Raw genomic sequence first — 26,083 nt, forward strand, 5'->3', positions numbered from 1 at the left:
CAAAATAAGAAAATAAGTAATACTTTATTCTAAACCCAATACTTTTTGGACAGCAGTATTTATATGCATATTACTCCTGCTGAACATGCATACTCAAGACACACAGAGACCACACACATATAGGAGTACAAAACAGAACAGCAAAGACTACCAGCCAGGTTCATCTTGGCAACAAAGGTTTTCATCAGCAATATAGACTAATGGATAGTTAATAATTGTTAGTGGAATTTGCTCTGTATTCTGCTTATAATGATAGAAATAAAGTCTACAAAGCTATTTATGTTCTATGGGAAATATGGTCCTAGTTTAGAGAAGAATTTGGCCACTGGATATTTTCTTCTTGTGACTGAGTCAGTGATTGCTGGCACTGGGAGTCATGACTATATCAGATAAGCCAGGAAAGACTAAGAGATAATAAACTTTTAGGTAATGAATAAATTAGCCTAATATCTACTTTACTTTTTCAGATGAATTCTTGGTGATAGTTCTACCGATACTTTTCATTTAGTTTCCAAGCTTTTTACACATGATATGTTTCTTTGAATGGAAAACAGGGAGCAGGAACATCAACAATTCTGTAAGCGTAAATAGGCAAAAGTACTAGAAGTAGAAAGAAAAAGAATTCAATAACTGGTTAAATACAAGCTTATTACAAGTCTTGTATCAGAATGCCAAAATAAAAAATCAAAAGTACCTCTTAACTACTATGGAGTGTTAGCAGATTGAACCTTGGACAAATCTAAGTTGAAGAATGACCTAATATTAAAAAAGTGAAACTTTTATTTCAATGGAATACTATCTTCATATGTTAGTACTATAAATCTGTTTGCAGCTAAGAAAACAAAAAGCACAGGTTTAATTTTTAAAAACCACAAAATGTTTATGGAAATGAAATTTTGTGCTACAAAGCAACTATCTTGAAACTCACTGTTACCATTACTTTTTACCCATTTATCATAAAAAACTAGTTCTCAGATTCTGCATACAGACAGCTTTATGTAAAATATATAAACATTTGTCCAAACTGGTACACAGATTGCATAAATATGGCAATTAAGATTGCATTTACAGATGTGCATGTACAATGCTGTGCAAATTATCACAATATTACAATTTCAAAAATTATTCAAATTGGTTTCCAAGTAAAGCAATTAGTGAAAAAATACCCATGCAGGAGTTTAAATATCTCAGAACAAAATTTAAAATGCCCTCATTAAAAGTTCACACATTTAAAATAGTTTTATTCATTTTATTTGTATATGTCAAAATACATTTTTATTTCCAAAATAGTGGGTTTTGCAACTAGTTTCATGCAGAAACAAGGTCTGCTCGATACTACCAATAAAATCAATATAGCACAGTAGCTGTTCAATTTTAGATACAAAGAATAAATAACCTAAATACAAAACACTAAAATATTAGAAACATGTATTTAATCATTCTTCACAGGCATCCAAACTTCACAAATATAAACCATAGCATGCCTAACTGTTGTGCAACCAGAACATGTTGCAATCACTCAAACTGATCAATTATCCTACCTCCACATTAGACCATGGAAATTCTCTATATTCAGACCCACCATTCATACAGTTCAAATATAACCAAAAATAAAATTCCACAACTATCCTTGTACCTTTAAAATCAAGAATCCTGAGCTTGGTAGTAAGAGCATAACCTTATATCTTCATAAAACCATCGAGAGAGAGGACTTAAAATCCTGCTTACCAAAACACCCTTCCCCAACCCCAAAGTAATCTAAAATAGGCAGTAGAACACAATGACCTTTTAAAATGAAGAGGTACAAATTCACATTTAATATAGTATACAATACACTCAATAATACAATCAGATACTATAAGCTTTACAATGTACAATTTATTCAAATGGCTGAACTGTTCAGTGGTTAAGGAGACAGTTATGTGCCAGAAAGATGTAATATTTTTGCATGATTTAATGAAAATATAAAAGCTATTTGTCCAAATAAAAGCCATCTTCACTATGTAATTGGTTTTGCTTTTTTTTTTTTTTCCCCTAAAAAAAGGCCACTGAAATGTATAAAATGGTCTGAACATGATGGTGGTATCAAAGTCAATGCCTCTTCACATGGCAATAACAGTGCATTTAACATTAACTCACGGGTTATGTCTACAAATGATTTCATAGCATTACTTTGGCTAGCACAACAGTTTTAGACAGCACTCAGATAAATATAGGTTTGTGAAATGTGAAGCAATTATCTTATGCAATTTTAATTAGGGTTGAATACTATCAAATGAAAACTGAAAATAAAAGTAAAAGCACTTTACAGTAGAAAACTTTAGTAAAGATAGGGCTCCACATAATGTATAACTTTTAAAGTCTTTATATCACATTGTTAGCACATTTTGTTTTTAACACTATCATGGAGTAGCCTACTTTGCATTAACAGACATTTGAAATGAGAAAATAGTCAAGCATGCCATGTGGTGTTCTAAAAATCAAAACGATACACTTAGTTGTATTTACAGCATCACTCAGTACCTGCTAAAATGAATGTGAAGATTACAGAATCTAACATACTACGATAAAAAACAAAAAAGTGACCAATGAAGGCAGAAAATAGGACTTAAAAGATCTAATCTCAACTGACTTTAAAGCATTCATATAAGAAATAAATGCATATTGCACAAACAGTGAAAGCAAATGTTCCACCAAGCAATTCAGTTCCAGGTGGGAGACAACACGTTAGCCGAATACATGACAATAATTTCAGAAGGGCAAGTATTCTCTTCCATGAATGAGAAAGCTGTGAACACAAAGAAGACTCTGCCACATGAAGAGTTAGAAGGAAAAAAATACAAACCCAAACTTAGATGTAAAGCAAAAAAATTAAATATTGAAAAACTGGAAACGTGGCACATCGAAAAATGTTGAATAACTGTCTTCTGTGAGAGCAGAAAGTTTTTGTTGACACGAAAGTATTTATGTACAACTAAGGCTTACTGGTTAAATATCTGAGGCATATCTGGCCTTGAACACTTTCCTTATATGCTGGAGCTGTAAACAAGTTTTCTCAGTCATTAAAAAAAAAAAAAAAAAATTCCAAAAAACCCCCCAAAACTTCTCAGCAGCTGCATTAACATGAAACAATGGTCTTGATTAAAAAAAAAAAAAAAAAAAAAAAAACCCAAAAACTTGAACAAAACAAAATTCTAGATAAGAGGGCATTTGGCAGGATATCCAAAAATGACAGTCTCCAAAGGATTCTTCCCAGGCTTCCAGTGACTGCCAATTATGGTCCACTGGGTTATTAATATGTGCAATTCCTGCTGTGTTGTTTGTTTCTTTATTTGGAAAGTTTGCTTATAACTCTGATCAAGGCCCCATTTTCATCCTTTAGTCTCTGGTTGTCTGCTTTTAGGTCTGGTAACATCTACAAGAGGAAAAACAGAAGGAAAAGTTTTACTTCAACCAAAAGATAAAACATTCTTAACAAATGTTATGCTTACACCACAAAACACATGATCAAGCTTTTGGCAGTTACATATATTTCTATATCTAAAACATATATTGAAAGAAGAAAAAAATCTTGACTTATGAAGCTAATTAGTTTAATAAATGATGAAATAAAGATTTATTCTCTTAAAGTTATCCACAGAAATTTACTAAATTACTTGATTTTATGACTCACAAGCACACCATATTAGTGCAGCCAAGAAAATGAAGCCTGTTTTTGTTAGGATAGGCTCTTAAAGGAGTTCCTTTAGTAGTTCCTGTCAACACCTAAACCAAAACTTTTGCTTTAAGCCAGACTTGAAATCATAATACTATTGTTCCACAAGAAAATCAGCCTATCTAGAAAAGTGCTGAGGGAGTTTGACGACTTTTTTTTTTTTTGGTACTGGGGGTTGAATCCAGGGGCACTTAACCACTGAGCCACAACCCCAGTCCTTTTTATATTTTATTTAGAGATAGGGTCTCACTGAGTTGTTTAAGGCCTTGCTAATTGCTGAGGTTGGCTTTGAAGTCACAATCCTGCCTCAACTTCCTGAGCCCCTAGGCTTATAAGTGTGCCCCATTGCGACCTGTAAGACTTGTTCTTAATTATTAAATTTCTTAAAGGATTTACCTTTTGTAGTGTTTGATTCAAGACAGGTGCTCACTGAATGGCAACTATTACTATTATTAGAATAGTATTAAAATAAAGTTTTTTTTTTTTGGTACCAGAGACTGAACCCAGGGGTGCTCAACCACTGAGTCATATCTCCAGTCCTTTTTATTTTGAGGCAGGGTCTCACTAAGTTGCTTAGGGCCTTGCTAAATTACGGAAGCTAGCTTTGAACTTGCCATCCTCCTGCCTTACCCTCCCGAGCCACTGGAATTATAGGCATGTGCCACGAAGCCTGGTTATTAAAATAATTTTTAACTTAAAGTAGAAAATATATATCTTTGAAAACATTCACTCATAGAGGAGTAACAAAGTGTTTGAAGCAAATAAAAAACACCGTCACATCTTTGAAACACAGCAATTTGATTTTCTGTAATTTTACAAATTAAAGCAGGGGGTTGAAATGTTATAAATTAAATAAAATTTCTACTAAGAATTATTAAATGTATATGTCTATAACATCAACTAGGAAATGGAATTGCTGTATTTTGGACATTATACTTTCCAAGATACTTTGTTCTCTTTCCTCAGTTTTTAATGTGTACCAGATAGTCTAATTAGATAAAAATAAAGTTTCTATTTCTATCTCAAGCCAAGATTTTAGGAAGACTAATTTGATAGTAACCAATTAATTCTTATTGGTATTCAGAATGTTTAGATATAAATATAGTAATATGAAGTTTACATATTAAGAAATAAATATAAACTAAGAGGGTTCTGACTGAAAGTGACATTATTTTAAAAAACAGATAATGTAGGTGTAATCTGCTTTTCAAAATATATTAATCATATAAAATGTTTTATTTTTTATGTTCCATTTTCTTTCTAGTAGAGGACTATTAATATTAGTATTTTAAGACTAAAATATTTTTAGTCTAAAAAAGTGCATAAATTTTACAAAGTACAGATAAGTCTTGAATCATTCCCTAGCTTATGTAGTTTATCAGTTGTAATATACAATTAGTGATATTTTCTGACATTCTGAGAAGCCATGCATAATTAAACAGTTACATGATAAGCTCCAGACACAATGGCATTAATTTGTAAAAGTGAGCTCTTATAAAAACACGCTTACAAAAACACCTGCCTGGCTCTACCAAGAAGAAATGATGAAACTATAAGTTATAGGTTCACAGACTGAAGTTGCCTACAGAACCCTGAGCGCTTGGCTACCACTCTTGTCAAGGCCCTATTCTCAGTCAGCAGTCGCTCATTTAACTCTCTCAGAGTTTGAATTTGCTTTATTTGGTGCAGGTTCTGCAGGAATCAGAACATAAAGAAATAAGAATAAAAAATAAGAAAATGGAAAAGAGTACAAGAACATAAAAGAATCATAGATAACAAATTAAAAAAAACAAGTCTAAAACTAATATTCCAACAGATTTAAAAAGGTAACAATGTATTCTGAAATTCCATGTCAAACTAAACATAAGCAAATAAAATTCAAAAAATTTTCTCCAGTGTTCAAAGTCATTTAATAATAATGGCCTAACAAACTAAATAATCCAATAAAACATTTAAATCTTAAAATTCTAATTCTATGGATACAATTTCCTGTGCATTAGTTCATTAATTCATCATGTAATAGTAGGTCATTAGCTAAGCTGTTTTATTTTTTCTTCCTGCAGAGTTCAATATTCAAAATAAATAATTACTTCCACAGGTAATGTAGTTTGATTAAAAAAAAAGTTCTACCTGCCCCCCCAATGTCATTTATTTTTGAAGAACATTTTATATTACCTCCCTCTACCATTTACTCTCCAAGAAAATATACAGAAAAGCAAAGAACTAATAAACCCCATCTTATAGTTAATATTATTCAGTTTTTAAAAACCTGAATATCAAAAGTGCTATATAAATTGATTTTCAAAATGATTTGGATTTTAAATCCTCATCTAGCTCATCAATACCATAATTTAGGAAAACAGAAGCACACAATATAGATAATTCATGAATTGGGTAATCAATTTTGAGAACAATTACAGTATCTGTAGTAGTATAACCCTGAAATTCAAAAGAGCACCATCTCTAATAAGTAGCATGGTTTACTTACTTTGAGCTCTTCTTCCATTTCAGATATTCTTCTTTCTAGAGCTCTTCGTTCCTAGATCAATTTAAGGTACCAATATTAATTATATAATTATTATATCCTTGAATTTTTTTTTCTATAGTGTGAAACAGTGATACTTTAGAATTAAAGATAAAAATCAGGAGCAGTGTAGAAAAAGACGTGATGCCAGTGATGTGTAAAGAGCATCCCAAAATTTGAGAGAGACAAATTTGAAGATATTTATTTTTTTCAATACTTTTTATAAATTCTGTTTTTAAAGCTTTGACTTTCTGGTAAGATGCTACATAAGGTGTCCAAACTGTTTTTTTAGTTAACATAAAACTTAGGGATAGAAATAAACCACACTCAAAAACTGTATAGGAAAAAAAAAAAATCCCAAACACAGAAAACAAGATAAAACAAAAAAACACACAAAGATGCAATTTTACTAGTGACAGAAGCAGAAAAGCAAGAAGCGAACATGCCTAAAATATGTGTACTTCACAATTTCAAAAGAATCTAAGAGAAGCTCATTTCCTCCAACCATGTTCACTACTCATTATCCAACTGACTTTATATAGGTTGATACTGTGGGTAGCATTAATGCGGTGAATCTAATGGAGAAGCAACTGCAGCAATTTATTTTAAATTCGTTTCAAAGAGTGACAGGCAAAGCCAACATACAACATATTATTGCAGTGTACTGTTTTATTCTCCCTTAAATGATAAGCATTCTAGGGTGTTATGCAAAAAGCAAGCAGCAGTAATTGATGAGCTGTAAAACTGGTTAGGTCATACCGCCCAGAAGATACTGACTCTTGCCGGTCACCTTTCAGATACAAACCATTTACATTTAGTTTAATCACAATGAAATTCTTTCCAAGACACTTTTCCCCAGATTAATAATTTTGATATTTAGTAATGCAGTATATTTACTGTAAATGTCAATGTTTTTAGGATATGTGATTTTTAAAAAAACAATGGAGTCTTATAGTCTTAAAGGTACTGTTACTCTAATACACGCATGCTTAAACATCACATAGACGAAAATGTCATTTTCTATATATTTCTTTCTCCTACGTAACACAGCCATGACAAATTCACATACGCCACTGTACTTCTCAAAGTACTATTTATATGGTATCTTTTTTGATCCTCATAATTTTGTGAGATATTAGATTATCTTCTGACAGGTAATCTCCCCGTGAGCCTCAATTTTATTAGATGTCTTTAAGATTTTAACTTAGTGGTAGAGCAAGAAAAGAACATTATATCCAACTGACTGATCCTGTTGACTCAACGAAATTGACAATCATAAAACTGCAGGCAATTTTTTTGTTAGACAAATATATTAACATTTAAAAATATTGTTAAAACACAAGCAAATTGCTTAGTTCAGCCTTGTATGATATACAATGTCAGCAGTTACTAATACTATGATTATCAATCTCTTGAATTGAGAAAGGATTAGCTACTTTATCTGCATTTGACAAGCAGAAAAAGGAGGTCAGGTGAGAATGTCAATTACAAGCACAATCACAAGGGTAGGTGGACCAAAATATCAGCTCTCTCTGATAAGATTATGGATGATTTTTTTATATTCTTCTTTTGTTATAATTTTGTAATAAGCACATTACTTTCATAAAAAATTCAATATTTTAAAAAATGTGATTGTGTCTCAAATGTAAGTATATATTTTGATTAATTATATTTTATACATGTCTTTCATTTTAACCATTAGTATGAGTAATAGAGAACTGACTTTATTTCTGCATATATCTTTGAAACAAAATTCAGTAAGATATATTATAAAAACAATGCATTATATGTAAACAATATGCAATAATCAACATTAAATTTAATAAGTGATTCTGTTTTAAACAACTGTTATATCAATTTTTTAAAGCTTGTTCCAGTCATAATAAAATGGTAGTTACTGCAAGATACAATTTAGTAAAGACCACATTAACAGACTATATTTGTTTATTGCATATCTATTTTACTTTTTTTGGGTGAGAAAGGCAAATTGGGTATTTTTTAAAAGGGGAAGAAAATGTTTCCACATCACTTCTGATTATTCTTTGGCCTAGAGATTAAATCTACCAACATGCAATTTCTTCTGTAAAACCCCACAAGTATAGGCATGCTCACTTGCACTACAGATACTCTTTAAGAACTTTTCCTTTAACTTTTAGATCATGTATATATTCTCAACTGCTCAGATTAAACTTGTAGATTTACCTCTATGGCTATTCCGAGACTACTGAGCAATATTAAGTGGATGTAATAAAATGAATATGTCACAGTTGATTAAAAAAAAATTGTAGAAAGGAATAAAATAGTGAGAATTTTCTTGAAATAAACATTTTCTTGTTTAAAATATTCTACTTAAGATATTTAAACTCAAAATTAAAACAGCATTGTTTCAAAATAATTTGAAAATTTGATTTCCCCTGACTTAAAAACATTTTATTTCAAGAATGAAGTATTTTAATTTTGAAAAGAATGTGTGTGTGTGTGTGTGTACTGATACACCCATATACATATAAAGTGCACATATGCACATAAAGATAAATAGCATTTTAAAAATACCAGACTCACCACAATGTATACATTTTGGCACTGGGGAAACATTGTTTTAAAAATAATTCATTAGAAGAATAATGTGGTATATTAAATCTTACTTAAGGCCATTTCACACTTAGAGAGACCCTACAGAACTTTATACAGAAGCTAAGCTATACATTTATCCAATGAATTGGTGAGTATTAATTTAAGCTAATTAAAACTATCTATAAAACAAAATCCTACCACTGTTTATACAAAACAGTGAAGAGGGAAAATAATTTCATAGTCAATGAGATGGACACTTACCCTTTTTTCCATTTCCAGTAGTGACCTATCAGCAAATCTTTCTTGTCTCTGCAACAAAGTAAGCAGTTATATATTAAAGGGGATGTAAGTGCAATTAAGATGGGGAGGCACAGTAACTCTCCTTCAAGTGTTTAAAGAAATTACAATATTCAGGTGATGTAATACACAGATGTGAGTAAAGAGGAGAAAACAAGATTTGTATTGAAAACCATAAAGAATAAAAGCAATGTTTATGAATGGAATGATCTCCTTGGCTCTAATTTTATGGTCTATATAATTTTCCATAGTTTTCATAGTTTAGTTGCGGCTAAAGATTGGTGAGTACTGAAGAATAAAAATGAAACCATCCTAGTTTTCCCTTAGATGCTCAAGTTCTCATCTTTTGCACCACTAGCATTGGCTAATCTGAATGGTCAGATTCTAGAACCCTGAATGAAGTATATTTATTACCCAGCTGAATAGACTATATACATGCAGCCAGGCCAAGAAACTGGTCTTTCTGCCCTCTCTCACATGTATCTTAGTCTTGTGCACTCTTTCTAGATTTTTCTTTTCCAATCATAAGTGCTCCAAAATTGGTAAAATGGTTCATACGTTTTCACTTGTAAAAAATTCTAGCTATTTAGACTTTTTTTCTGAGGGTGTCAGGTCTCTCTTGTTTTTTCACTTGATGTACTATGCAACCAGCTCAAAGTTGATAAAATCCTGAGATCTGAGCTTGGTTGTAGGGGTATACAAAGGACCCTCAGACTTCTGTACAAATGTCTCCACTGGGATTTCTAGTCAATTTGCTGAAATGAATTCAACAAATGTCTCATTCCTCAAGTCAATTTGCTGAAAATCCATTTTACTAATTGACCAAAAATGTTTTTTGACAACTTTAACAAGAATAGTCTCTTATGGCTACTAACCACAAGTGTACTTTAAAAATATCTCATCATCAATTAAGCACAATTTTTCACTGTTTACTATGGTAATTTTATATTTTTCTGTTTCTGTTTTCTGTTTTATTGCCATACTGGGGATTGAACACAGAGCTTCCCACTGAGTCACATTCTTAGCCCTAATAAGGTAATTAAAAAAATATTTATTTACATAATTTTTTTCTTTTGCTATAACTTTTTGTCTTCATGTTTAAATATCTTTAGGACCTGTAACTGAGTTACTTTTTGAATCTTTTTTCAGAATATCTTTTATCATTATAGTACATAAAATTTAAAGAACTAATCATGGATAGCCCATGTATCTTTACATTTTTCTGTTATTTTTAAATGGTTTTATATTTTCACACTCTTTCTGGAAAAATAAAAGTTGATATATTTCAATTATTTGTTTTAGAAATCCAATCCAGAATCTCAAATATAAATAGGACTGTTTCAGCTAATTCTGATTTCTGGCAGTTTTTAATTTAAATGTTTACTTGTAGAAATATATAACAAAAGGTTGATATGCCACTTGAGAGCTACAAGTAAATCATAAAATGCCTTAAAGCTTGAAAAAATTTTAAATTACATTGAAAAAAGATCAGAAATAGAATAACACCATTATATGTAAACTTACAAATTTTAGATGAAAAATGGCATTGTAGTGGGAATCTTTTTTTCCCCAAATGGGAACACTGTAGCAATTTTGTGATTTGTTTGCCAATTTCATAATTTTTTTTAAAAAGTTGATTAGGTAATATTTTTATTTAGTTACTACTTTTTGTTATACATGCTAGCTAAAGCTCTTAAAATACCAATAAGTAAATCTGGTGAACTTGTGATTTGGCATGTATACAGCCAACTGGTTTCTGGCCAATTTATTTCCCTTGGAGACTGTACAGGGTGGACAATGCTCATTTAAGGCAGGATTTAAGAATTCTTGGTTTCTTCCTAAATGTTATCAAACAGACCTAAATTTCAAGATTATTACTATTATTATTTTATTGTGGTGCTAGGGATTGAACCCAGGATCTCATGCATACTAAGGATTATTTTTTTAAAAAAATATTCGTGCATATTAATTATACAGAATAGCTGGGTTTTATTGTGGCATATTCATGGATGCACATAACATATTTGAACAATTTCATTCCTCTCTCCTGCTCCCCTGAGTAACCTAACAGTCTTCCTTCTATTTTCATGAGATCCGCTTTTCCCCTTTGGTTTTCACATATGCAAGAAATGACAGTTGTCTTTCTGAGTTTGGCTTATTTTGCTTAATATGATGTTATCCAGCTCCATTCTATTTTCTGCAAATGACAATTTCGTTCTTCTTTATGGCTGAAAAAAACTCAATTGTTTTATTAACTTTATTTAACATTTATATACTTTCTTTATTCATTTAACTGTTAAGAGATATCCAGGCTGGTTCTATAACTTGGTAATTATGATGTGGGCTGCCATTAATACGGGAATGCATGTATCTCTAAAATATGCTGACTTCAATTTAATCCTTTCAGATAAATAGCAAGGAATGGTATAGCTGGATCATATGGTAGTTCCACTGTCAGTTTTTTTTTTTTTTTTTTGAGGAACATCCATACTGATTTCCATAATGGCTGCACTAATTTACATTTCCACTGCTAATATATAAAGGTCCTTAAGGATTAATTCTAAACAGGATGAGAGTTCCCTGGGGAACATTCCATATGCCTACCAAAATTGTTACTGCTATGTATATTTATAAATAGTCATGAAAAGAATGATAAAACATATCAGGTGGAAGAATTCCCAGTACATTTAAATATCAGGATAAATGCTTTAAAGCTAGACAAAAATATTTACTTCAATGCTTCACATTTTAACTTTGACAAAGTTCTGTTTATCCTTCTCATTATTAACTTAGTATACTAGGCATGATACTCAAGAGCATCAACCAATGCAGAAGTTGTTTTACTTTAAACCAGTGACTCGTTTCTCAGGCTATAAGAGCAATCAGAATTTGTACCTAAATCTCATGCTGCTTGCTTTCTTTCCTATTTTTTGGTGCTAGTGATTGAACCCAGGGCCTCACAAATGCTAATAAGCACACTGTCTACCAATGAGTGGTACCTCCACTCTCCCCATCGGCTGCTTTCTAGAGCTTGTTCAGTGACCTATGAACAGGACCACGTTTGGCTAGTAGGATCAGGAACATTGAAAGGCTGCTCCATAATGAATAGTAACTGCCTAATTCTATCAATTTCCTCTCTCTTGAAGAGTCTGAATAAGAGACATATAGGTAGAAGTGGAGGCAGAAAAGAGAGAAACACAGAAGGAAGGAAGTAGTAGGGAACACAGATTAGTTGAGCCACCAATAACAGAACAAACACTATGATAGGGAGAAGTGGCATCTTTACTTGAAAATGTCATGATCAAGTCCCTAGAGCTGAAGCCACATTTAAAGAACCTATTATGATATCTTCTGTATGGAGGTTCACTAAACTAACACAAACTTAAGGATGACGTTCCATTTTACCACGAAGACTAAGTATAATAAATCAAAAGTTTTAAATTGTATGACATTTCAGGTTTTATGACATAACATTATGACATATTAATAACATTTCATAGCTATTATTTACTGTGAAATGTGTTCTTGTTCTGTCTTCCTTTTTTTTTGTATATCCTCATATTAAACCACAATTAACTGAAGGAATCTGAAGAAACTTTTCACCAACCTCATAAGATGCACTTGACCCCTGGAATTTTAGCATAGCAAGGACTGTGCATAAACAATTGCTTTCTAACACAACAGTGGTTAAAAAAGAAAAAGGATCCTGGTAACAAGAACAAGTCCAACAGAGAATAAATCTTTAGATATCGAGAAGAAAATCAATATAAAAGATGGACCAAAAAGAAGTATTCAGTCCACTCATAGAAGAGTGCCATTTAGATTAGTGCTTTCAAGATGAATTCTAAGTGGTATTGCAGAAATATGTGTATGCTAGAAAGCACCATGATAAAATTAAGCAAGTCTGTTTTCTTCAAAATTATAGAACTCTTAGTCTTTAATATATAAATACACCCTGTGTAATCACCATGATATAAAATATGTAGCATTTCCCAGGGTTATCTGAGTACAATTATTTTTTGGAAATGAAGAGGCTAAGAAGGAGATAGGTCTATTACTATATAGCAGAACTATTAATATATACCAGAGAAAAGAGCTTGGGAAACAATTCCTAGATCATATGTAAAGGTTTTGAGTTTTGCTTGGCTAGCTCAACTGTATTGTCCAAAACTGACTGTCTTCTCTGAGCTGCTGCATAGAGAGAAGTTACAAAAGAAGTTAAAATGATCTTCTAGCACTATTACTTCAAATCACTTTTACTTGAACAAACAGGAAATATTCATAACATAAAAATTACTGTAAAGAAAATTTGAGGAATGGGGGTATAGCAGGTGTAGAGCACTTGCTTAGTATGTACAAGGTCCAGGGTTGGTTCCCAGCATGACACACAACAACAACAAAAACAAAAAGGCTGTAGGATGATTCTGTAGAGATGCTAGAGATACTTTTAATACTTTGCTGTTATCAACAACCAAACTCCTATTTAGAACTTATACCAGAGAAAATTTCAATATAATTTGAGAATAACAAAGAGAAAAGGGACAAACCTGGGTAGCCTTTTCCAACTGCAATTTAAGATCTGTTAGTTCCATATTTGTATCATGTAGCTGTGCCTTCAGCTTTTCATTTTCAGCTAAAATCTGTTCATAAAGCTATAAAAATTAGGGAAGAACAAATTATTTTTCTGTTCCAATATTTTTTAAAAGTTATGATTACAACATTAAAACAATTATGTAGTATCATATGTACTATCAAGGATATATTAAAAACACATTTTAATGCATTGTAGTTGCAAGGTAGAGACTGTTGGTTATACGTAAGTATTTTCTGACGATTTTGTCCTCTTTTTCTTTTTCCATTTTTTTGGGGGGCTGGGGTGGTGTACCAAGGATTGAACTCAGGGGCAGGGACCATTGAGCCACATTCCTAGCTCTATTTTGTATCTTATTTAGAGACAGGGTCTCATGAGTTGCTTGCTGCCTTGCTTTTTGCTGAAGCTGGTTTTGAACTTGAGATCCTCCAGCCTCAACCTCCTTGAGATCCTCCAGCCTCAAATCGTGCGCCACCAAGCCCAGCTGATTTTTGTCCTCAACACTGGAATCTACTTTTTTTCCCCTCTAACTCTACTTCTTCCATGGTAATTCTGGCTAATAACATCTCTTATATAGATTATACCCACAACAGAATTATCTTCCATTCTCCCTATAATCTGTTGTATACCTAAAAAACAAACCTTAACTTTTCAAATGAAAATCTCTAATTTTCTTAAGCCTACAAGTTTTGTCACACCCCCCGCCCACAAAACACACACAAATTAAGAACCCTTGAATGGCTTTCCAATGTTTTTAGCATATAGATATTTTTATAAAATGGTCTATAAAACACTGAACAGCCCGGTTTCATCCTATACATCAACATTTAATCATTTCAATGTATCATGTATCCTTGTACCACCCACCAGGTCTATGTGCTTACAGTTCACTTCATTGGAACATTTTTCTTTCCCATTTTTGTCTGTTAACAACGAATCGATCTTCTGTTCTTACCCAAAGCCTCATTTTCCTAGGAAATTCATTCATAAATCCCATCACTTTCTTTTGTTATACACTTTTCTAAAATTGTTTCTGTTGTTCAGGGTGACAATTTCAATTTTTAAATTATAATTCATTTGAAAGATGTTTGTCTTTCCTACATGGAAGATGCCCACAAGAGCAGAACATTATCTCCAACTTCACTTATAGATCTAACCAGTTGACACAATTTGAGTATTCAGTTCTTTACTAAATAAATGTCTGATTCAAACTCCTAATGTAAAACAGTTCCCTCCCTTGCTGTACTTATAAATTTACCTTATAAATGAGGTACATAATTCAGAGTTGCCCAAAAACAGGCAAATGTACAAATACCACAGAGACCTCCCTTTCTCCAAACTTAAGTTTTACTCCAAGCTCATAATGTGAATAATAATAATACTTGAAACCCTAGGTTGTTGAGGTTCTAGAATTTATTTCTTAATTAATCCTTAGTAGCACCTGATCTGTCACAAGTTTTCAGTTACCTAAGAAAAACTACATTGTCTTTAAAAAAGCCATATTTTCTACTTGTCTGCTTTCTACTAACAAATTGTGTAAGCATATACCATACATATACCATACCTCCTGAATGTCCCTTTCTAGCGCAACCATAGTAATGGTTTGAGACATTTAAACATGAAATAAAGTCCTGGGTATTTTTCTCTTTCCTTTAAAAAACAAATATCTATTTATGTTCTATGTACAGTTACTTGCCAAAAACAGAAAATGAGAGTAAAGTTATTTCAAGTTGTAAGTTTTTTTAGAATAATACTGCAATCTAAACATCTCAACACAAAAGACAATTTATTTTTAATTAAAAATCACTAAATAATTCAAGTACCTTTTTGAAGTCAGTTGAGTCGTCCTTTTCTAGCCTGCTACTATAGGGCTTTCTTTCTTCTAAGTAACTATACGATCCAGAGCGACCCAGCAAGGAATCATACCGATCACTAGCTGAAGAGGAACTGGTTTCATATCTTAAAAAGATAGGTTGTAGTCAAAAACTTTATTATAGGCTTTCACAAGTCACTTATATTCTAGCATATATTAATTCAATATTCCAAAATAGTCTTCCTAATTTATCTATCAATTTTTGATAAATGGGATTTTTAATACTATTAATTTTCATTATTTGAAGATTCAAAGTTTCTATATCCAAAAGTCAAACAGATGGTTTTACATCTGACAAACTATTTCAAGTTTTAAATTATACATTTTCCCACATTTTAACACCTCTGACATCAAAATGTGGCTTCTAATTTATAGTATAGATTAATTGGCAGCACCTTTCTTTTTTTCAGTGGTATACACTGGTGTTTAAAATTAATAGTATCTTACATTTGATGAAATACATCCTTCATCAGGAAAAATATATCTTTATTTTAAACTTTGAGTCCTTTTATTATCTAATTCTGAATTCAGGTTACCTCTTCTGATAAATTCTGTCTCTGTATTTTAATTTTAGGGAATCTTCAATCTGTAAAACACTCTTGTTCTTATAGATTTTTGGTTATCAATTATGGGTAAGAGAAATGGACTGAGAATAGACTGAAGGCTAGTAATTTTGAGCTAGATGAAACTTAAAAAAAAATCTTCATTTTCTTTTACTAAAGCAGAGCTAAGGGAAAAGATACTAAATATCTAACCAAATAAATTTTTGGATAAGTGTGTATTTCATCAGTCCCTGATATTAATAATGAAATAGTCAATGTTGAAATAACTTAGAAAACTCTGGAAAAAGCATCACTGTTGAAAAATGTGGGAAAAATCTGTCTGCCTTCATGGTGACTTACTATGACCAATAAACTAGAAGTAAAATCTTTAACAAAGAAAGCTTATTAACAGTGACTTGTTCATTTAAATTTCTATAAGTTTTTTTATTACCCAACTTATTTTATAAACTTACAAAATACATAAATATTAGCGACATATTTCTAGCAAAGATAAAAATGAGAAGTAAAAAAAAGCAAAGCATACCTAGAAATGGAATCCGTCTAAAAAGAAAAAACAGGCAAACTAAATTTTATGCTTTCATTTCATTAAACTATTAAGTGATGACTAATCAAGTAAACAATGTAACATTAACAATGTTTCACACTATTAAATTTACTAAATATGTTTTAATGTGGTTATTTTTAGAATGAAATTATAGAATACAGCATCACTGTATATTTTTTATATGCACAATACCACACGGTTACATTTGTAAATTTCTTTTGTAACTCCCTATAACTATCACATGCTATTTTTTAACTAGAAGAACATAAGGAGAGACTAAAAAAAGTATCCATTATTTATACTCACTCAGCAGAAGAAAGTGACATATTTACATTTAAGAAATGTCAAGTTTACTATGTGACAAAGTAAACAAAAGAACGACTTTACTCATTTTTGATTTTGAGCCCTGGGAACCATAATTCTATTTTTTCTATGAGTTTGACTTCTCTAGATATATGCATACGTGAAATCATACAGTATGTCTTTTTTGTGTCTTGCTTATTATTTCACCTAATATGTCCTTGCTCCCTATATCATAAAATCTTTCTTCCAGAATAAAAATATTCTTCTAATTTTTGTTTGCTAAGTTCATAAAAGTACCTAATATACAGAGTTCCTCTGTAATTCCTCATTGTCCACCCCTTAGACAACCACTGGTAACATTTTCATACATACAATACTTATGTGAATACACAAAATACTGATTTATGCACATGCATTTTATTTAATATACTCCCTAACAAGAGACATTTAGGGTGTTTTCAATTGTTTGCTTTACGCGCAATGCTGCTAGTTTTATCTTACATACTTGATTTATAGCCTTTGAAAAAGTATCACAAAGAAGAAGTGTTAAGTTAAAAGGAGTGAATATTTTCTTAATGCTTCTGATGTGTATTGTAAAGCTGATCTCCAAAACAGCTGAACTTTAATTAGAGTTCTAAGACTTTATATATGTATGAATATGCATGTCATATTAGTCATACCAATATGAGCATTAACTTTTTGCCAATTTCCATTTTGTACAGTCATGTCTGGTTATTAATGAGTTAGAATACATTTTCAATCTTCTTGGCCTTTTGTATTTCTGTTTTTGTAAAATTTTAAATTTCTTCATATTCTGTCCCCCATTTATATATGTATGTATGTATGTATTCTGGTGAATACATTTATAAAGTCATATAAGTAACATGCAGTTTTAAAAAGACACAGAGGCATACAATAATAAAGATGATATCAGACTTTGTCCCAATATGCTTATTTATTTAGTTTTTACTGATTCTCAAAATTAAACTTTGTTAGAAAAGGCTACAATTGTTTACTTTTAAACTGAACAAATATGTGCCAATTAACTTTAATAAAGGTGTCCTTTCTGCTATATTCCAGCTCTACAGAGTGTTTAAATAATCAAAACTGTTTTTTTCTTTTTTTAAATTGGTGTGATACTTGTTTTAAATTTGATTTATCACCAATGTTCTTTGTGTGCTAAAAATTTTACCATCTGATAGTTTAAGGAAAACAAATCATGAGTAAACCAAAGCAACAGAAACCCAATTTTTGGAAATAATGAACAATGATATGATGAAGTAATTCAAATCATCTGTAATAAAATTTTATCTTAATTTTCTTTTGATTTATATCCTGAATATAAACTGCTTTAGTTTTACATGTAATTCAGAACTTTTCAGTAACTTTACAGCATCTAAAAATTTACTTTTATTTAATCAAACAAATACAAGCCAGAAAGTCATTTATCAGTGTGTTTAAATTGGATTAAATAAACTGTATAGAAGTTTTGTCATTAAACAGATTTTTTTGAGGTACTAAGGCTATTTCAGGAAGTGGCATAAGAATTTTGCTCCTAAATTCTTTTTTCAAGAAGTTAGAGCTAATGCTATTAGTTTTCAAAAGAGAGCAGGAGCAGCACTGTTGTAACACATTGCCTAAGACATTGTGGGTCAGCATCTTCACTCCATCCTTCCTTTTCCTCAAGGTATAGCAGTCATAAGGTTTAGGTGAGATGAAATACAGCCCACACTAGAATCAAGACGGCCCTAATACCTCAGTGATAGACAGGTCTGACCTAAGCCAACTATAATTCCATACCTATAAGAGAAATTAGCCTGAAGATGAAGCTGACATACAAAACTATATAACATTACCAGAGTACAATAATATATTGAAATCCAGTTTGGGTTGGGTTTTCTGTTACTTGTGACTAAAAGAATGCTAGCACAAAGTAAGATCTATAGACTCTTCTATTTAAGACAAAAACTATTTTAAATTGTTTGGAACTAAGAAAACTTTTTCTTAATGTTTTAAGAATCTTAATGTATCTCATGCATAATTTTTACAGTAAAATTTAAACATAGCATATGCTTCGAAGTTACACCTTTGGAAGTCAGAAACTTCTCCTTTCCACCCCAGCTTGAGGAAGGTGGGTCTGTGTGATAAGTCAGAAGTGTCAGCTGGGGATGTTTTACTAATTTCCTTTCTCTTGTTTACCTGTCCACTTTTTTACCCCTTGAGAGATGGGAATTCATAGAGTACCACTGGGAAAGGAAATGATGGGAGAATTTGTTACAATAGAATACAATAAAGAAGGGACAGAGGTTAACTGGAGGAATTTTAACAACTGATATGCAAAAGGTTTAAGTAACAAAAATGACAGCTTTACCTCTGCAATAATTTACTCTCAGTACTAATTCACTCCTCAATCTATTTGGCTACCTAAATAGAATATAAAAGCATCTTTTGAGTTAAATAGGAACACTTGGTTCTAATAAGGATGTCTATAGTCACATATCATGGGTAACCAGCCTTTGGTCACTTCACATTCTCTAGCTCCTTCCTTGCTGACTAAAAGAACTGTACTAGCTCTATTAAGGAATCCCAAGTCAAAATGAAGAAGATGACATCAACATGACTGAAATGCTATTTCAGGCCAGATAGTGCCAACTCATGTTGGCAGTCCCTTTGTGAATAAAACTCTTTAAAGTATCTGATCTTTCTGCACAGCCAAACAATAGTATATGGGGAGGGTATAAAAGGCAAGGGGAAGAAACTTACACTGCATGTTAACTATGCAACCTTATGTCATTCAAAATTGCCTAAATCCTTTGTCACTACTGAAGGGATAAAAAAGTCTTTTTAAAGACTTAGGAATATCAGTTCTGATGATCAGTATAAAAGTTCTTTGGAGAAAGAAAGTTAAAGGTTCATTATCTCCAGATCATTACTTTGCCATCTACAGAAATAAAATCTGAGTCTACTAGCTCTAGATTTCTACTACTTCTGAGAAGTATCTTTTAAGTACTTTCTTTCCTCTTTTTCTTTTCAACTCTGAAGGTTAAATTACAATAAACTATGACCTCTTAGAGGTACAATTTGATGTATTTTGGTAGATGCTATACATCCATGAAACTACCCCTACAACAGAGATCCAGAACACTTCCATCACCTCTTAAGATACCCTATTTGTCCCTATTCAGTCCTTCTACCTCTGTCCCTCAGGCAACCACTGATAATGTATCTCTGGAAGGTAGGTTACAGTGTGTAATAACTGTTTTCTACGAATTACTATAAATTTAACACAATTCAAAAGTAATCCTTTAAATATGAATATTGCTCAATACAAAAAGTAATACTATTTACCTGAGTTTCCTTTTTATTGGATCCTTCTTCTGTATCTGATTGTTGTTCTTGTTCATTTTCATCACTCTAAAACAGATTTATGAAATCAAAAGAAAAACTGATTTTTAAGTGGGAGTTTTTCTATCCTATTTAAAGAAAGTCGATTTTGTTGGCAGGGCACAAGCTAAGTAGGCTAGTGTATATGGTGAAGAAAATCTATCTAATGTGTGGTTTAAGAAACACACTTATATTGAAGGTGAGGAAGTGGAAGTTAAATATGAGAAAGAAAGGAAACAATATTCCACTTTATATTATTTATGCTTCAATTAAGTACTATTAAGTCACTCAACTATAAATGAAGCAGTCAAAAAAATTCACTGATTTCTGTAAATAAAAGGTAGATTTTATTTTATTGAGTTCAGAAATACTACATATTAATATAGTTTTTGTCAGCTGTGACAATGCAAATAAAAAATTTTTGAGCCATAATTACCTCATATAAAGGGCTGAGGATGTGGCTCAGTGATTAAGCACCCCTCAGTACCATTAAAAAAAAAAAAAGTATGTGAAGTTAGTTAATAAGTGAACTAGATAAAATGATGATGGTGTTGCCACTAGTATTATTATAAATTTTATGTCATGAAGTGATTGTCTTTATGCATTGCAGTTTCATGGGAGAACACAAGAACTGGAAAAAAAAAAGTGGGGAGGCTCAGAATTCCTGAAAAGTTGTAACTAAGAAAAGGAATCTAATATTATAATAGAGAACGAGTTGCCTGACTATACACCACCCTTAGATCTCTTGTTTTTTTTTTTTTTTTAATGTTATCTGCTAAGATTCAAACATGGGCTAATAAAAAGGACAAGGGCCCTGAGCATTGATGGCTGATTAGAACTCAATCAACACTGGCTCAAACTAAAAACATGGCCAACATGAACCTGAGGAAGGATTCTTATAATGATGGTCAAGTGCATGATTCCAGAAAGAGTACTTTCACAGAAAGAATTGCTTTCAATAAAATTGGGGAAAAATAAATACTAAATAATAATACAGCTTTGCCTATGTTGTAATTCCCATACATATGAATCATTAAGAAGAATATTTTAAGTAATAAAATGTACTAAATGTTAGGATGCTAAGACTACAAAGATTTTATTTTATTGTTTATGGAAAATGTTACTGCGCAATCAATTAAAACAACCAGACATGTGCTTTCTGATGGAGGGATAAAATACTTTGTTCAAAGAATACTAAATCTGATCAATCTGATCAATCCCTTAACTCCAACTACCAACTTACAGAAATATTAAAAAAAAAAGAATTATGTTAAATTACACTTCAGAAATGTGATAACCCAGCTCCTTCAAAAATAATTGTTTTAAAAAAAAAGAAATGGAGGGAGAATATTACAGATGAAAAGAGACTTTAAAGAAACAATCAATTATAATGTATGGCCTCTATTTAGTTCCTAATCAAACCATCGAATTATAAAGCTACAACAACAAACCACTTCTGGCATATACGAGTGAGCAGAAACTAAAACTGAGGACAGTGGGGATTTAGCAGAAACAATTTCAACTTGGGGTGGGATCACTCTACTATTATGAAATTTTTGTATACAAAGGAAGTTAGAGGGCTGGGGTTGTAGCTCAGTGGTAGACCACTTGCCTTGCATGTGTGAGGTACTGGGTTCAATCCTCAGCACTGTATAAAAATAAATCAATAAAATAAAGGTTTATGTTCATCTACAACTAAGAATATTTTTTTTTAAAAGAGGAAGATGAAAAATGATTTTTCTATTTTTGCAATCTTCTCCATTTCTTTCTTGTCTTTTATACATGATTTTATTTTCCTTTTCTTTTTAAACTACTTTATTATAGTCATATACTCTTGATTCATCAACTCTAAATGTGAATACTTTTATTCACATCATGGACAATGCAAAAATATTAAATCTCTTCTAGTCCATTTAATACTTTCCCATATTTTGTGCAATTAAATGTACAACAAATAACATGCAGTTTAAAATATATCTTAGCTCTTCATGTATTTTAAATTGCATGTTATTTATTGTACATGTAATAATATATTAATAAATATGAACTAAAATTAAAAGATAAAAATGTTCAGAAAACATTGTCCTTAATACGCTGTTTATAAATTGAACATAAAAGTATAGGAAAGATATATATGCAAAAGCTAATCAGAAGAAAGCTTTCCAAACAAGCAAACTTTAAGACAAAACACTATTAGAAATAAAGAGGAACATGTGGTGATATAAGGGTCAGTTCAATGGGAGAACAGAAAATCTTACCTTTTCTTTTTTAGAATGGGTAAAAGAGTAAAAAAAAAAAAAACTTTTAAAGTAAGAAAAGTAAACGTACTGCTACACATAATAGCACAGATATATCTCATAAACATAATACTGAATTACAAAATTCATAGTTCTATTCAAATGTTCTTTAAGAGCAGACATATCTAATTCTGATGTTAGAAATCAGGATACTTATTGACTTTGAAAATGAGGATTGATAAAGACTGAGAGAAAATATAGGGGTATATGCATTGTTATTTTTAATGGTAATTCCTTAAGCTATACATTAATAAATTATGTTTTTGCATATACATATATATATGTACTTCAATAAGAGCTTTCTTTTCTAAACAAATGAAAAAAAAATTGTTTGTTCTTCCATAGGTATATGTTGTAATAAAACACTACAAATTTCACATTAACAATGCTACCCTGCAGTTCATTTTGCATATGCACAGTATTGGCAGGCATGCCACTGGGGATCTGGATAAAAAATTAATGTTTACATGACTGTAATAATTTGATAAGAAAGCAGAGCCTCAACCCAGCATTTCATGAGATGGAAATCACTGTTATATAGATTTTAAAATATTTGTGAAAATGAGATTAAATGTAAAACATCTTTTCAAGAATCTCTAAAATAAAAAAAGCAGTTTATATGGTAATCAGTATAAGTACTCTGAGCAGCAGCTAGTATTATTTTTATTCCAAAGTGGGGACAGAACTGGTTTTTTATTTTTTATTTTTTTTTGGTTGTAGATGGATATAATATCTTTGTTTTATTTATGTGGTGATGAGGATCAAACCCAGTGCATCATAAGTGCTAGGCAAGTGCTCTGCCCCTGAGCTACAACTCCACCCCTCAGAACTGCTTTTAAATGATACCAGATATGAGTTGTTGCTAACTATTTTTATCAAGAACTTTTCTTAGTTAACAAACGAAACTGAGAAAACACAGTGATGAGTTTAAGAATATATAATTTGAAGCATATAGGAAACTGTATGTACTTTTGAAAACATTAAGTATACTTATCAAGTAGTTTTAAAAGGTTCTCACATCTTGTGTCCAAAAAGACACTCCCGTAGATCTTCTTTTCTCTCTTGGTCGCCGTCGTTCTCTGATGGATTTAGGTTGCGATTTATCTTCACCTTCTTTCTCTTCTTCTTTTTTTTCTCCCTCTGTTAAGGATTAAAATAAAACAAATGATAAAAATGTAAATTGATAGTATTTTAAAAGGTATATGTCAAAACAATTCTAGGTCAGCCTCCTTTGTGAAGCCTCCTATAGTTCATCAGTCAGAATTAATTTTTTCCCCTCTTGGTGCTCTTTATATACTTCATACAAACATCCATTTCTATCTCCTGTTAAGATATATTCTTTTTTTAAAAAAATATTTTTTAGTTGTAGATGGACACAAATACCTTTATTTTATTTATTTGTTTTTATGTGGTACGGCAGACCAAACCTCATGTGTCAGGCAAGTGTTCTGCTACTGAACCACAACCCCAGCCCCAAGATAACATTCTTACGTATCAGGATAAGAACTAAGTATCTACATTTTCCTAATTAAATAAAAAATTTGCTCAAAAGACAATAATATTTACTAAATAGAAAATAATGGGACTCTCAAGTTGTTATTCTGTGGTAGGGAGATATTATTATGCTTAAATAATATTCTGAGAAAAAAAGCAAAACAAAACAAAACCCCAAACCTATTTTAATTATGGGACAGGCAACAGGAATCATACAAATTTATCAGTATTCTTTTTTTTTTTTTTGGTGCTGGAGATCGAACCCAGGGCCTTATGCTTAAAAGGCAAGCACTCCACCGACTGAGCTATCTCCCCAGCTCCCCAGTATTCATTTTGTTTCTGTTAGATAATATCTAAGAGCAAACCCTTTTCTTCTGTAAAATATATTTACTTTTATTAAATCAACAAAACATTAGCCTTAAGATTTCTAATTCCTCCCTTCAACAGTTAAAATGGCCTTAGGCTTACATATTGCATGAATATTAGGGTATCTGAATATGCTTAAAAAAGTAGACACAGAGGAAAACAAAATGATTTTAAAAAGACTACTGTGTGATTAGTAGAGAGTCACAGCAAAAGACAACTCAAAATCAGTATTAGAGCCAGGCACAGAGGCTTCGGAAGCTGAGGTAGGAGGACTAAAAGTTCAAAGCCAGCCTCAGCTTTTGCACTAGGCAACTCAGTGAGACCCCGTCTCTAAAAAAAAAAAATACAAAATAGGGCTGGGGATGTGTCTCAGTGGTTAAGTGCCCCTGAGTTCAATCCCTTGTACCACCCCCCCCCCCAAAAAAAAATAAATCAGTATGAGAGGAGTTCTTAAAACTATTTTAGTATTAGTTTAGAACAAAGATCTGAAACTCCAATGCTTATAGTGTACATCCAGATATTTGGAATTTAGGTAAAATGGGCTGGGAGGATGAGGAATGTTACTGCTTAGCCCTAGTCAATTGCTAATATGTGTTGCCAAATTTTTCAACTTTTTTAAAAAAGCCAAAAAATGTAAAATTCTATGTAAAGTGTCCCTAAATTTAAATGTTAGCTCAAAATGTTTACTAATACTATATGGGCCTCACACATAGTAGTTTAAAGAACTGAAGCATCTCAATAATTCGATGTTCATCCTACATAATTACTGATATTACCATAACACTATGAGATTTAGTTTTTAAAATATAAAATACCTATAATTAGGAATCATTTTATTTAATATTCATCTCTAATATAAAGTAGTAATAATTAGAATTTTAATAGGGAGTCTACATCAAATAGAAAATGGTAATGAGCATTAATGGACCAAAATATATTGCTGAGAAAGAAATCCATTTTTTGAGAACGCATATGAAATTTTTGTTTTAGTGAGTGAAGCCATCCTGGAGTTGTGGCCCACGTAGCCTGGAGTGTGAGCCATGTGCATAGTCTGCCACACTATGAGGGCCTGAGGTGTGGCAAACTAGAGCAGAGGTGAGCCTGGTTCACTGATCTAGGTCCCTACAGTGGGGTGTAACAGCCTAGGGCACACATCTACTCTGTACAGCACTACTGCCCTAAGCCCCCGAGCATCTACAATCCACCAACCTCAACATCCCACTTCCCTATGAGCAGCAAACAAACAAACAAATAAAACCAGAAGTGGGGCAGACCTGAATGGAAGTTTAGGCTCAAGTGTTGATCAGCATAAATTTGGATCAAAAGCATTGATCAAGTGCTAAATAAACCTCTAGTAGCACACTCAGGGGGCAACCCCTATACATTACCCTCTTGCCCCTGCAAGAGTTCTGTTTTTGTTCTTCACACCTGAAAAATTCTACTCCTTTCAAACTGGCCTTCCATTATCCCATGAATTCCATTCTTTGAATTTGTAAGAAAAGAACCTAGAAAGAAGTCGGTGGCAAGCTGCAATACTGAGAGCTACAACACACCACTC

At 31.8% G+C, this 26,083-nt stretch overlaps 1 protein-coding gene across 9 annotated transcripts in view; it reads right to left on the reverse strand.

The window, feature by feature from the left end:
- Positions 1-1,235: 1,235 nt before the first annotated feature.
- Positions 1,236-26,083, reverse strand: part of PPP1R12A (protein phosphatase 1 regulatory subunit 12A) — a 139,143-nt gene continuing 114,295 nt past the window's right edge. For 7 of the 9 annotated variants that reach the window (XM_079141173.1, XM_079141178.1, XM_079141174.1 and 4 more), the window contains 8 exons: positions 23,684-23,805; positions 20,333-20,398; positions 16,661-16,677; positions 15,525-15,660; positions 13,658-13,762; positions 9,075-9,122; positions 6,204-6,254; positions 1,236-3,415 (listed from right to left, as the gene is read on the reverse strand). In XM_079141173.1, coding sequence (XP_078997299.1) covers positions 3,329-3,415; positions 6,204-6,254; positions 9,075-9,122; positions 13,658-13,762; positions 15,525-15,660; positions 16,661-16,677; positions 20,333-20,398; positions 23,684-23,805 — 632 coding nt within the window. In that variant the 3' untranslated portion in view covers positions 1,236-3,328. Of the gene's footprint in view, positions 3,416-6,203; positions 6,255-6,998; positions 7,030-9,074; positions 9,123-13,657; positions 13,763-15,524; positions 15,661-16,660; positions 16,678-20,332; positions 20,399-23,683; positions 23,806-26,083 lie in introns of all 9 variants that reach the window. The other 2 variants (XM_079141177.1, XM_079141172.1) reach the window with 1 other exon arrangement.

The sequence above is a fragment of the Sciurus vulgaris genome (assembly GCF_902686455.1).
Source record: "Sciurus vulgaris genome assembly, chromosome: 5".
Classification (NCBI taxonomy): Eukaryota; Metazoa; Chordata; class Mammalia; order Rodentia; family Sciuridae; genus Sciurus; species Sciurus vulgaris.